Genomic DNA, 15,000 nt, shown 5'->3' on the forward strand with positions numbered 1-15,000 from the left:
ATTTACAGATGGCCAGGGGCCCACTCCAACACTCAGACATCATTTACAGATAGCCAGGGGCCCACTCCAACACTCAGACATCATTTACAGATGGCCAGGGGCACACTCCAACACTCAGACATCATTTACAGATGGCCAGGGGCCCACTCCAACACTCAGACATCATTTACAGATGGCCAGGGGCACACTCCAACACTCAGACATCATTTACAGATAGCCAGGGGCCCACTCCAACACTCAGATATCATTTACAGATGGCCAGGGGCACACTCCAACACTCAGACATCATTTACAGATGGCCAGGGGCCCACTCTAACACTCAGACATCATTTACAGATGGCCAGGGGCCAACTCCAACACTCAGACATCATTTACAGATGGCCAGGGGCACACTCCAACACTCAGACATCATTTACAGATGGCCAGGGGCACACTCCAACACTCAGACATCATTTACAGATGGCCAGGGGCCCACTCCAACACTCAGACATCATTTACAGATGGCCAGGGGCCAACTCCAACACTCAGACATCATTTACAGATGGCCAGGGGCCCACTCCAACACTCAGACATCATTTACAGATGGCCAGGGGCCAACTCCAACACTCAGACATCATTTACAGATGGCCAGGGGCCCACTCCAACACTCAGACATCATTTACAGATGGCCAGGGGCCAACTCCAACACTCAGACATAATTTACAGATGGCCAGGGGCCCACTCCAACACATTTACATCATACCAGGATATGTAGGGTAGCCTAGTGGTTAGAGCGTTGGACTAGTAACCGGAAGGTTGCAAGTTCAAACCCCTGAGCTGACAAGGTACAAATCTGTCGTTCTGCCCCTGAACAGGCAGTTAACCCACTGTTCCTAGGCCGTCATTGAAAATAAGAATTTGTTCTTAACTGACTTGCCTAGTTAAATAAAGGTAAAATTAAATTAAAAAATACCGGGCTGTGTTGCAGCTCTAGCTGCGTTACTACATATCCTGGCTCCATACTGGGCTGTGTTGCAGCTCTAGCTGCGTTACTACATATCCTGGCTCCATACTGGGCTGTGTTGCAGCACTAGCTGTGTTACTACATATCCTGGTTCCATACTGGGCTGTGTTGCAGCTCTAGCTGCGTTACTACATATCCTGGTCCCATACCGGGCTGTGTTGCAGCTCTAGCTGTGTTACTACATATCCTGGTCCCATACCGGGCTGTGTTGCAGCTCTAGCTGCGTTACTACATATCCTGGTCCCATACCGGGCTGTGTTGCAGCTCTAGCTGTGTTACTACATATCCTGGTCCCATACCGGGCTGTGTTGCAGCTCTAGCTGTGTTACTACATATCCTGGTCCCATACCGGGCTGTGTTGCAGCTCTAGCTGTGTTACTACATATCCTGGTTCCATACTGGGCTGTGTTGCAGCTCTAGCTGCGTTACTACATATCCTGGCTCCATACTGGGCTGTGTTGCAGCTCTAGCTGCGTTACTACATATCCTGGCTCCATACTGGGCTGTGTTGCAGCTCTAGCTGTGTTACTACATATCCTGGTTCCATACCGGGCTGTGTTGCAGCTCTAGCTGCGTTACTACATATCCTGGTTCCATACCGGGCTGTGTTGCAGCTGGCTGAGTTACTACATATCCTGGTTCCATACCGGGCTGTGTTGCAGCTGGCTGCGTTACTACATATCCTGGTCCCATACCGGGCTGTGTTGCAGCTCTAGCTGCGTTACTACATATCCTGGTCCCATACCGGGCTGTGTTGCAGCTCTAGCTGCGTTACTACATATCCTGGTCCCATACCGGGCTGTGTTGCAGCTCTAGCTGCGTTACTACATATCCTGGTCCCATACCGGGCTGTGTTGCAGCTCTAGCTGCGTTACTACATATCCTGGTCCCATACCGGGCTGTGTTGCAGCTCTAGCTGCGTTACTACATATCCTGGTCCCATACCGGGCTGTGTTGCAGCACTAGCTGTGTTACTACATATCCTGGTTCCATACCGGGCTGTGTTGCAGCTCTAGCTGCGTTACTACATATCCTGGTTCCATACCGGGCTGTGTTGCAGCTGGCTGCGACCTGGAAACCCCTGAGGCGACACACAGGGACAGGTTTGGGATGTCCTTGTCCCATCGTCATCTGGGTCAGGGAAGGGTTTGGGATGTTCTTGTCCCATCGTCATCTGGGTCAGGGAAGGGTTTGGGATGTCCTTGTCCCATGGTGCTCTAGCGACTCCTGTGGTGGGCCGGGCGCATGCAGGCTTCCGGGTTAAGCCAAGTGTCAACAAGCAGGAGGACGCACGGTTCTCGACCTTTCGCCTCTCCCAAGTCCGTACGGGAGTTGCAGCGATGGGACAAGACTGTAACTACCAATTGGATATGACAAAAGGGTTTACATTATTTTTTATAATAATAAATAATATATACAGTATATATAAATATAAAGTACAGATACACCCCCAAAAGAACTTTAGTATTACTTTCAAGTATTTTTACACCACAGATCACGGTGTATTATGGGATGTACCTCAGCCCAATCTATCCCATTATACTTGTCAATATTGTAGCGAAGTCAGTCCAGACCAGGGCTTGAACCTGTGACCTTGAGATTGTCAACCCAGGACCTTACTGTAGCTGTAACGCAAAGAGATCTGAACCTCTTGGCTAGGTCGCTAGGTGTTGGGTCAAGGTCGCTAGGTGTTGGGTCAAGGTCGCTAGGTGTTGGGTCAAGGTCGCTAGGTGTTGGGTCAAGGTCGCTACTATATTCAGGGAACAAGTATTGAAAAGTACATTAGATGAATACAGGATTAGTTTGAATACACACATTTGCTATCATAATGAAATGAATAACCATGACCTCGTCTGGATTAAAGCAACATCCTAGCCTGTTCTAGTGAACCAGATTGAATCAGAGAGTAACAGGAAATCCTGTGTCTTTGTTAGTATTAAATCACCTAATGTGATTTCTGTGAAAGTCCGAGGGCGTCCCAAATTGCACCTAGTCAAAAGTAGTGCACTATTAAAGGAATAGGGTGCCTTTTCAGATGGGCCCTGGTTAAAAGTAGTGCACTATTAATGGAATAGGGTGCCATTTCAGATGGGCCCTGGTTAAAAGTAGTGCACTATTAATGGAATAGGGTGCCTTTTCAGATGCAGCCTTTGGACGTTTGTTGTGTACTTCAGAGATGAAAATCCCTGGCTCATAACCAGGTCATAAAGGCAAGAAATAGGGCAGGATTATACACTGATGGGTCCCGTCCCAAATGGCACCCTATTGGCCCATAGGGCTCTGTTCAAAAACATTGCACTATGTAACGAATAGGATGCTATTTGGGCCGCAGTATTTCTGTAACGTAATATAACCAGGGTCCTAGTTTAGGATTCCTCCATCTCTTCTCTTCCCCTTTCCCCTCATCTCTTTTCCTCCTCTTTCCCCTCATCTCTTTTCCTCCTCCTTCCCCCCATCTGGGGCGGCAGGGTAGCCTAGTGGTTAGAGCATTGGACTAGTAACCGGAAGGTTGCAAGTTCAAACCCTCGAGCTGGTACAAATCTGTCGTTCTGCCCCTGAACAGGCAGTTGAAAATAAGAATTTGTTCTTAACTGACTTGCCTGGTTAAATAAAGGTAAAATAAAATAAATAAATACAAATTATCCTCTTTCTCCCTAGTTCCTTCCATGTCACAATGTTTATTAAATAAACCAATCCACCATCAGAGACCAAAGGACCACAAAACAATCACCTACAACAAATGGCTCCCGTCTCCCAGTTTCACTGCATTAGGTTCCCTTCATAACTCCACTTCAAAGGCTCCCATCTCCCAGTTTCACTGCATTAGGTTCCCTTCATAACTCCAATGTTCATACGAGAGAAGCGTCTTCGATCAATACCATTCAGTTGTGTTGTACTAATATAAAACATTTTATTTCATGGGGCACGAGGCTGTTGTTACAATGAAGCAGCCAGTTTAAGTGCCTCTGAGTGCACTGCTGCCTTCCAATACAATACAATACAATCTAAACAGGCAAATGTTACAGCGTCAACGATCTGTGATATGCTATTCCCTAGATGTTTCCATTCTGTCAGATGATGATAGTTGTTGATGGTAGTGACATCAGGCGGAGAATACATTCTTTACCCAACCGCATTCTAAATGCAATCACCATGGTTACGTCTAGACGGGCCAACCGCTGAACTAAATGACAATCTACAAGATGCATGTTCCGTTCATTCACCTTGCCTCATGTTTCAGCCTTGGCACAGTGTAAAATGTACATACATGACCGCAATGAATTCCATTATCCAGAATCATGCTCATTTGTCTCCAGAATGTCAACATAAAAGAATGCCTCTCACATCTAGGGAATCATGCCTTGACATTCTCCGTCTAACAAACAGGGGCTGCTATGATGTGGTGGGCCGGCCACCTTTAAAAAAGCACTATGTCATACAAGAGTTGATCAACTATAGACCAGTGATGTAAATGCCAGCCTGGCTATTACCGATATAAAGGTGCCTTTTGAGACACAGTCATAGACAGCAGTCATAGACAGCAGTCATAGACAGCAGTCATAGACAGGGGGCTGTTGGGATGCATCCTCCTCTTACAGGGCCAGGAGTGTTTCCACACCACATGACCTGATAAATAGCAGGGAACTGGGGCCCAGAGGTTCTACCAGGTCAGGGCACATGGACTAGTCCCAGTTCCATTTGTGCCAACTCTTGCATACGGTGCATTTGGAAAGTATTCAGACCCCTTGACTGTTTCCAATTTTTGTTATGTTACAGTCTTCTTCTAAAACTGATAACATATTTTTTTAAATTCCGCAATCTACACACAATACCACATAATGACAAAGATTTTTTTTTAAAGGGGTTTTCACATTTTTAGCAAATGTATAAAAAATTGAAAAAATAAATTACTTATTTACATAAGTATTCAGACCCTTTGCTATGATACTCAACATTGAGCTCAGGTGTGTCCTGTTGCCATTGATCATCCTTGAGTTTCTATAGCTTGATTGGAGAACACAGTGGCCTCCATTATTCTTAAATGGAAGAAGTTCGGAACCACCAAGAATCTTCCTAGAGCTGACCGCCCGGCCAAACTGAGCAATCGGGGAGAAGGGCCTTGGTCAGGGAGGTGACTAGGAACCCGATGGTCACTCTAACAGAGCTCTAGAGTTCCTCTGTGGAGATTGGAGAACCTTCCTGAAGGATAACTATCTCTGCAGCACTCCACCAATCAGGCCTTTATGGTAGAGTGGCCAGACAGAAGCCACTCCTCAGTGAAAGACACATGACAGCCCGCTTGGAGTTTTCCAAAAGGCACCTAAAGACTCTCAGACCATGAGAAACAAGATTCTCTGGTCTGATGAAACCAAAATGTAACTCTTTGGCCTGAATGCCAAGCATCTGGAGGAAACCTGGCACCATCCCTACGGTGAAGCATGGTGGTGGCAGCATCATGCTGTGGGGATGTTTTTCAGCGGCAGGGACTGGGAGACTAATCGGGATTGAGGCAAAGATGAATCGAGCAAAGTACAGAGAGATCCTTGATGAAAACCTGCTCCAGAGCGCTGAGGACTAGTTCACCTTCCAACAGGACAACGACTGTAAGCAAACAGCCAAGACAACGCAGGAGTGGCTTCGGGACACGTCTCTGTATGTCCTTGAGAGGCCAGCCAGAGCCCGGACTTGTCCCGATCTAACATGTCTGGAGAGACCTGACCTGAAAATAGCTGTGCAGCGACGCTCACCATCCAACCTGACAGAGCTTGAGAGGATCTGAAAAACTCCCCAAATACATGAATGCCAAGCTTGTAGTGTCATTCCCAAGAAGACTAGAGGCTGGAATTGCTGTTAAAGGTTCTTCAACAAAGTGTTGAGTAAAATTCTGAATACTTATGTAAACGTGACATTTCAGTTTTCTACTTTTAATAAATTAGCAAAAAGTTCTAAAAAACAGTTTTAGCTTTGTCCCTAAGGGGTTTTGTGTGTAGATTGATGAGGAAAAAAACAATTGAATCCATTTTAGAATAAGGCTGTAACGTAACGAAATGTGGAGAAGGTCAAGGGGTCTGAATACTTTCTGAATGCGCTGTATGTCATCGTCACACCAAACAAATTGAGTGTTCGGAACCAACAAGGCTTTTCCTAGAGCTGACCGCCCGGCCAAACTGAGCAATCGGTTGATCAGGGAGGGGAGTTAACAATATGTTAAGGAGTTAACAATATACTGTAGCAGAAGCAGATATGGGAGTCAGGATACATATGGGAATTGTATGGGGTTCATTGCTGTGTCGACCTCTTATAATAACACACTGTATGGCTCAGCTAAAACACCATAACATGAGCCATACATGTTCAACATCACGGTTTAACTGACACTTTACATGTCATATCCAAGATACACACTGACACTGGAGTACACTGGAGTGTGTGGGTAGAGTCTAGTGAGTGTGTGGGTAGAGTCTAGTGAGTGTGTGGGTAGAGTCTAGTGAGTGTGTGGGTAGAGTGTGGGTACGGCATTTCCGGCATTTCCGTACCAAGATGGCGTAGCAGTAAGTCGTCCTGTCTCGTCGTGTCCCTGTATATATCGTCTATTTTTCGTTTTTTACATATTTTTCTTCAAAAACATTTTGCTAAACCTAAGCTTCCAAATACTCTCCTGCAACCCGCCTCACCCAATGTAGCTATTTTTCCCAAAGTATTTATATTTACTTCGGAACCGGAACCCCTCAACTGAAGCTAGCCGGCTAACCACCAGCTATGCTAGCGGTCTTCAGCTAACCGGTCATCAGCTAAGCTAACCTTTAGCTCGGAAAGCTCTCGCCAGCTCGAACAACGCGACTCTAACCAGAGCATAACGGACCTATTTATTTTTTCATCCCCGGACTCATCCCTGGATTCCCACCGCAAACGGAACATTTCAGCTGGATCTTCACAAGTAGCTATCTAGCTAAATCGCAACCCCGGATGATTACTCCTGGCTAGCGCTTCCACCCACTTAGCGTGAAGCTAGCCCGGCCAGCGCACCTGTACCACCACCGTAGCATACTCCTGGGCTACAATACCCGGGCCCACGACCGGTCTATCGATGTCACCGCATGAAGAGGAATAAACAGACTCACCCCATCGCGACGTCCCCTAAAGGCCAACTCTCTAGCCCTCGCTATCTCCCTGCTTGCTAAACTCGGCCTGCTAACTGCTAGCTTGTCTAGCCCGGGCCTACGAACTGTTAGCTTGTTAGCACAGGCCTGCTAACTGCTAGCTTGTCTAGCCCGGGCCTACGAACTGTTAGCTTGTTAGCACAGGCCTGCTAACCGTCTGAATCGCCGCGTCCCAAACACTCACCGGACCCATATTTACTTTCTATCTCTTCTTGATTTTTAATCTGTTTATACCTTTCCGGAAACCTGCCTCACCCAATGTGATACGGAATCGCTATTATTTTTAATTTTTAGAACACACTCAAGAACCTCCAGAAGCTAACCAGCTAACTAGCTACAAGCTATTTAGTCATTGTTAACTTTTTTTTTTCAACCTGGATAACACTCGCCAGTCCAGCTTCCCTGCCCCATCCACCGCTGCCCCCTGGACACTGATCTCTTGGCTACATAGCTGATGCACTCTGGACTGTCCATTAATCACGGTACTCCATTCTGCTTGTTTATGTTTTATCTGTCGGCCCCGTTGCCTAGTCAACGCCATTTTACCTGCTGTTGTTGTGCTAGCTGATTAGCTGTTGTCTCACCTACTGTTTAAGCTAGCTTTCCCAATTCAACACCTGTGATTACTGTATGCCTCGCTGTATGTCTCTCTCAAATGTCAATATGCCTTGTATACTGTTGCTCAGGTTAGTTATCATTGTTCTAGTTCACAATGGAGCCCCTAGTTCTACTCTTCATACCCCTGATAACTCCTTTGTCCCACCTCCCACACATGCGGTGACCTCACCCATTACAACCAGCATGTCCAGAGACACAACCTCTCTCATCATCACCCGCTGTACCCGCACCCCACCATACCCCTGTCTGCGCACTATGCCCTGAATATATTCTACCATGCCCAGAAACCTGCTCCTCTTATTCTCTGTCCCCAACGCTCTAGGCGACCAGTTTTGATAGCCTTTAGCCGCACCCTCATACTACTCCTTCTCTGTTCCGCGGGTGATGTGGAGGTAAACCCAGGCCCTGCATGTCCCCAGGCACCCTCATTTGTTGACTTCTGTGATCGAAAAAGCCTTGGTTTCATGCATGTCAACATCAGAAGCCTCCTCCCTAAGTTTGTTTTACTCACTGCTCTAGCACACTCTGCTAACCCTGATGTCCTTGCTGTGTCTGAATCCTGGCTCAGGAAGGCCACCAAAAATTCAGAGATTTCCATACCCAACTATAACATCTTCCGTCAAGATAGAACTGCTAAGGGGGAGGAGTTGCAGTCTACTGCAGAGATAGCCTGCAAAGTAATGTCATACTTTCCAGGTCCATACCCAAACAGTTCGAACTACTAATTTTGAAAATTACTCTCTCCAGAAATATGTCTCTCACTGTTGCCGCCTGCTACCGACCCCCTCAGCTCCCAGCTGTGCCCTGGACACCATTTGTGAATTGATCGCCCCCATCTAGCCTCAGAGTTTGTTCTGTTAGGTGACCTAAACTGGGATATGCTTAACACCCCGCCAGTCCTACAATCTAAGCTAGATGCCCTCAATCTCACACAAATCATCAAGGAACCCACCAGGTACAACCCTAACTCTGTAAACAAGGGCACCCTCATAGACGTCATCCTGACCAACTGGCCCTCCAAATACACCTCCGCTGTCTTCAACCAGGATCTCAGCGATCACTGCCTCATTGCCTGTATCCGCTACGGAGCCGCAGTCAAACGACCACCCCTCATCACTGTCAAACGCTCCCTAAAACACTTCTGTGAGCAGGCCTTTCTAATCGACCTGGCCCGGGTATCCTGGAAGGACATTGACCTCATCCCGTCAGTTGAGGATGCCTGGTCATTCTTTAAAAGTAACTTCCTTACCATTTTAGATAAGCATGCTCCGTTCAAAAAATGCAGAACTAAGAACAGATACAGTCCTTGGTTCACCCCAGACCTGACTGCCCTCGACCAGCACAAAAACATCCTGTGGCGGACTGCAATAGCATCGAATAGTCCCCGGGATATGCAACTGTTCAGGGAAGTCCGGAACCAATACACGCAGTCAGTCAGGAAAGCTAAGGCCAGCTTCTTCAGGCAGAAGTTTGCATCCTGTAGCTCCAACTCCAAAAAGTTCTGGGACACTGTGAAGTCCATGGAGAACAAGAGCACCTCCTCCCAGCTGCCCACTGCACTGAGGCTAGGTAACACGGTCACCACCGATAAATCCATGATTATCGAAAACTTCAATAAGCATTTCTCAACGGCTGGCCATGCCTTCCGCCTGGCTACTCCAACCTCGGCCAACAGCTCTGCCCCCCGGCAGCTCCTCGCCCAAGCCTCTCCAGGTTCTCCTTTACCCAAATCCAGATAGCAGATGTTCTGAAAGAGCTGCAAAACCTGGACCCGTACAAATCAGCTGGGCTTGACAATCTGGACCCCTATTTCTGAAACTTTCCGCCGCCATTGTCGCAACCCCTATTACCAGCCTGTTCAACCTCTCTTTCATATCGTCTGAGATCCCCAAGGATTGGAAAGCTGCCGCAGTCATCCCCCTCTTCAAAGGGGGAGACACCCTGGACCCAAACTGTTACAGACCTATATCCATCCTGCCCTGCCTATCTAAGGTCTTCGAAAGCCAAGTCAACAAACAGGTCACTGACCATCTCGAATCCCACCGTACCTTCTCCGCTGTGCAATCTGGTTTCCGAGCCGGTCACGGGTGCACCTCAGCAACACTCAAGGTACTAAACGATATCATAACCGCCATCGATAAAAGACAGTACTGTGCAGCCGTCTTCATTGACCTTGCCAAGGCTTTCGACTCTGTCAATCACCATATTCTTATCGGCAGACTCAGTAGCCTCGGTTTTCGGATGACTGCCTTGCCTGGTTCACCAATTACTTTGCAGACAGAGTTCAGTGTGTCAAATCGGAGGGCATGCTGTCCGGTCCTCTGGCAGTCTCTATGGGGGTGCCACAGGGTTCAATTCTCGGGCCAACTCTTTTCTCTGTATATATCAATGACGTTGCTCTTGCTGCGGGCGATTCCCTGATCCACCTCTACGCAGACGACACCATTCTATATACTTTCGGCCCGTCATTGGACACTGTGCTATCTAACCTCCAAACAAGCTTCAATGCCATACAACACTCCTTCCGTGGCCTCCAACTGCTCTTAAACGCTAGTAAAACCAAATGCATGCTTTTCAACCGATCGCTGCCTGCACCCGCATGCCCGACTAGCATCACCACCCTGGATGGTTCCGACCTTGAATATGTGGACATCTATAAGTACCTAGGTGTCTGGCTAGACTGCAAACTCTCCTTCCAGACTCATATCAAACATCTCCAATCGAAAATCAAATCAAGAGTCGGCTTTCTATTCCGCAACAAAGCCTCCTTCACTCACGCCGCCAAGCTTACCCTAGTAAAACTGACTATCCTTCCGATCCTCGACTTCGGCGATGTCATCTACAAAATGGCTTCCAACACTCTACTCAGCAAACTGGATGCAGTCTATCACAGTGCCATCCGTTTTGTCACTAAAGCACCTTATACCACCCACCACTGCGACCTGTATGCTCTGGTCGGCTGGCCCTCGTTACATATTCGTCGCCAGACCCACTGGCTCCAGGTCATCTACAAGTCCATGCTAGGTAAAGCTCCGCCTTATCTCAGTTCACTGGTCACGATGGCAACACCCACCCGTAGCACGCGCTCCAGCAGGTGTATCTCACTGATCATCCCTAAAGCCAACACCTCATTTGGCCGCCTTTCGTTCCAGTACTCTGCTGCCTGTGACTGGAACGAATTGCAAAAATCGCTGAAGTTGGAGACTTTTATCTCCCTCACCAACTTCAAACATCAGCTATCTGAGCAGCTAACCGATCGCTGCTGCTGTACATAGTCTATTGGTAAATAGCCCACCCATTTTCACCTACCTCATCCCCATACTGTTTTTATTTATTTACTTGCTCTTTTGCACACCAATATCTCTACCTGTACATGACCATCTGATCATTTATCATTCCAGTGTTAATCTGCAAAATTGTAATTATTCGCCTACCTCCTCATGCCTTTTGCACACATTGTATATAGACTCCCCCCTTTGTTTTCTACTGTGTTATTGACTTGTTAATTGTTTATTCCATGTGTAACTCTGTGTTGTCTGCTCACACTGCTATGCTTTATCTTGGCCAGGTCGCAGTTGCAAATGAGAACTTGTTCTCAACTGGCCTACCTGGTTAAATAAAGGTGAAATAAAATAAAAATAAAGAGTCTAGTGAGTGTGTGAGTAGAGTCTAGTGAGTGTATGGGTAGAGTCTAGTGAGTGTGTGGGTAGGGTCTAGTGAGTGTGTGGGTAGAGTCTAGTGAGTGTGTGGGTAGAGTCTAGTGAGTGTGTGGGTAGAGTCTAGTGAGTGTGTGGGTAGAGTCTAGTGAGTGTGTGGGTAGAGTCTAGTGAGTGTGTGGGTAGAGTCTAGCGAGTGTGTGGGTAGAGTCTAGTGAGTGTGTTGGTAGAGTCTAGTGAGTGTGTGGGTAGAGTCTAGTGAGTGTGTGGGTAGAGTCTAGTGAGTGTGTGGGTAGAGTCTAGTGAGTGTGCATATAGTCAGTGTAAGGAGAGTCAGTGCCAAAAAAAACAGTCAATGTTTTTTCATTTGATTCACTGTTCATCAGTATTATGTTTTGGAGGTAGAACATTTTCAGGTGCCTAATATGTCCCAAATGGTACCATATTCCCTATATAGTTCACTACTTTAGACCAGAGCCCTATTCCCTATATAGTTCACTACTTTAGACCAGAGCCTTATTCCCTATATAGTGCATTACCTTAGACCAGAGCCCTATTCCCTATATAGTGCACTACTTTAGACCAGAGCCCCATTCCCTATATAGTTCACTACTTTAGACCAGAGCCTTATTCCCTATATAGTGCATTACTTAGACCAGAGCCCTATTCCCTATATAGTGCACTACTTTAGACCAGAGCCCTATTCCCTATGTAGTGCACTACTTTAAACCAGAGGGAATAGGGCGCATTTTGGGACTGACCCAGCCTAGGTAGGTAAGGGAGTGTAAAATAAATCAAAATAAATGGAATGAACCCAAATGGATCAATTAAAAGGCCTACATGGAAAACGAAATGTAGCCCGATGGTCTAAACATAATGTTGAATGCTTCATCGTCCTCTCTCGATCCCGGACCTATTGGCGTGGATTCCTCAGTCCAGTATTCCGAGATGATCGTGCTCTGGCTGAGGTAAAGGATATTGCTCCCTCTCGGGATATTGGTTTTAGCGCGTGCCTGTGCCTCCCCGCCCCAGCTCCTTCAGACATACACAACAGATGTTACCGGAGTATTAAGGAGGTCATGGTGCCGGAGACACACACACGCGCACACACACACACACACACACATACACAGACACACACACACACACACACATACAAACGAGGAAGGATTTGACAGCTCTAAATCGACAGGTCGTGATATAGATAGCCTTCATTATCATAACATCTGTGTTACTCACTTCTACACGTTTCGCAATTCGGGATACATCTCTGGATCATGACAATACCATGGTTTTTCCACTTTTTTTTCATTACGTTCCATTATTTTCTTTCCCTTAAAAGTATTACCATACAATTAAATAATCTATAAGTATCCTATTCATTTGGTTTGTGTATTTATTTTATAGTGCAAAAATGGCATAGGCAAATGGAATTACCAGTTATTGATGTAAACTTCACGATACCGATGGGTGTTTAATTTTAATCTCTCGAAACACTTCTATGCACTGACAGTTGTTTCTTTCTGCGTAAAATATGCTAAATATATACATGCGCCTACTTACCTTTAAAGCAGAACGCCGTCCACAGGTAAACAGCGGTACATACATATCCAAAACACTTCCGATGACGCATCGTACTTGTGGAATTAGAATCCTTCCTCTGCGCGCAGAGATCAAACTTCGGCTCGAGGAGGACGCTGCGACTCTTCTCACAGACGCTGGATGTACCTTTGACGCGCGCACCCTCGCTCTCTCTCTCTCGCTCTCTCTCTCTCTCTCTCTCTCTCTCTCTCTCTCTCTCTCTCTCTCTCTCTCTCTCTCTCTCTCGTTGTTAGAGAGTGCAATGAAAGTGGAAATCCATTTAGCGTTTGTAAACTGTCACAACTTCACTAAACTCAAACGCAGAAGCACAAATTATTCTCTCTCTCTCGTTGCCTTTTCTCATTCTATCCCTTTCACTCTCTATTTATTAGTAAGGAACTCCGGACGCGGGGATGAACATTTGCTCCATAGGTCAGGCAATTCACCTCGTTTCCGATCACGGTGGACAGGAAAGCCTACAAGCACCGTTCTCCAGCTGATACTGGATGACACAACCAGCTGTGCCAGTGCATGCCAGTGTGCCGTCTTGGTAAATCGGTCGCGTTCCGCTGCTCAAACGTTGCACGCGTCAACCAGTGTCACGTGATCAACTGTGTCATCAACTGACAGATTGCTTTAATTTCAGCAGAAGCAGCAGGTACAGTAGTCTTCCTGGGGTCCACATAAAAACACTAAACATGACAAGTAACAAAAACACTAATACACTGACAAGGACAGTCACACAAATATAAAATACAACGATATACAAACAAGACAACAACCCCAAAGTCCCCATGTCATTGTATTTAGGCTCTACTTTGGGTGAAAAAAAATACCAAACTTTGAAGAATTTTTGCAAATCCAATCAGTTTTCCATGTTGATTCAACATCACATTTAATTTTTTAGGTGAAATCAAATCAAATGTTATTTTATTGGTCAAGTACACATATTTATCACATCTTTATAACATATTTAGATGTTTATCACATCTTTATAACATATTTAGATGTTTATCACATCTTTATAACATATTTAGATGTTTATCACATCTTTATAACATATTTAGATGTTTATCACATCTTTATAACATATTTAGATGTTTATCACATCTTTATAACATATTTAGATGTTTATCACATCTTTATAACATATTTAGATGTTTATCACATCTTTATAACATATTTAGATGTTTATCACATCTTTATAACATATTTAGATGTTTATCACATCTTTATAACATATTTAGATGTTTATCACATCTTTATAACATATTTAGATGTTTATCACATCTTTATAACATATTTAGATGTTTATCACATCTTTATAACATATTTAGATGTTTATCACATCTTTATAACATATTTAGATGTTTATCACATCTTTATAACATATTTAGATGTTTATCACATCTTTATAACATATTTAGATGTTTATCACATCTTTATAACATATTTAGATGTTTATCACATCTTTATAACATATTTAGATGTTTATCACATCTTTATAACATATTTAGATGAAATGCCTGTGTTCCTAGCTCCAACAGTCGTATCTAACATTTCACAACATACACAAATCGAAAAGTAAAAGAATGGAATTCAAAAATATATAAATATTAGGACGATGTCGGTGTGGCATTAACTAAAATACTTAAGCAGTAAGGCCCGAGGGGGTGTGGTATATGGCCAATATACCATGGCTAAGGGCTGTTCTTAGCCTCGATGCAAAGCAGAGTCCCTGGATACAGCCCTTAGCCGTGTTATATTGGTCATATACCACGAACCCCCAAGGTGTCTCATTGCTATTATAAACTGGTTACCAAAGTAATTATAGAAGGAAAAACAAATGTTTTGTCATACCCGTGGTATACGGTCTGATATACCACTGCTGTCAGCCAATCAGCATTCAGGGTTCAAACCACCCAGTTTATAAAGTATAATAGAATACGGTATATACATATGAGTAAAGCAGTATGTAAAC

At 45.3% G+C, this 15,000-nt stretch overlaps 1 protein-coding gene across 1 annotated transcript in view; it reads right to left on the reverse strand.

Annotated features, from left to right (window-relative positions):
* The window catches only part of LOC121844713 (neuronal acetylcholine receptor subunit alpha-7-like), a gene marked incomplete at its 3' end in the record, with an annotated part of 57,494 nt that extends 43,949 nt beyond the window's left edge, over positions 1-13,545 (reverse strand). The window contains exon 1 of the mRNA XM_042315130.1: positions 13,002-13,545. Coding sequence (XP_042171064.1) covers positions 13,002-13,071 — 70 coding nt within the window. The remainder of the gene's footprint in view (positions 1-13,001) is intronic.
* Positions 13,546-15,000: the final 1,455 nt, after the last annotated feature.

The sequence above is a fragment of the Oncorhynchus tshawytscha genome, unplaced genomic scaffold (genome assembly GCF_018296145.1).
Source record: "Oncorhynchus tshawytscha isolate Ot180627B unplaced genomic scaffold, Otsh_v2.0 Un_contig_430_pilon_pilon, whole genome shotgun sequence".
NCBI classification, from domain to species: domain Eukaryota; kingdom Metazoa; phylum Chordata; class Actinopteri; order Salmoniformes; family Salmonidae; genus Oncorhynchus; species Oncorhynchus tshawytscha.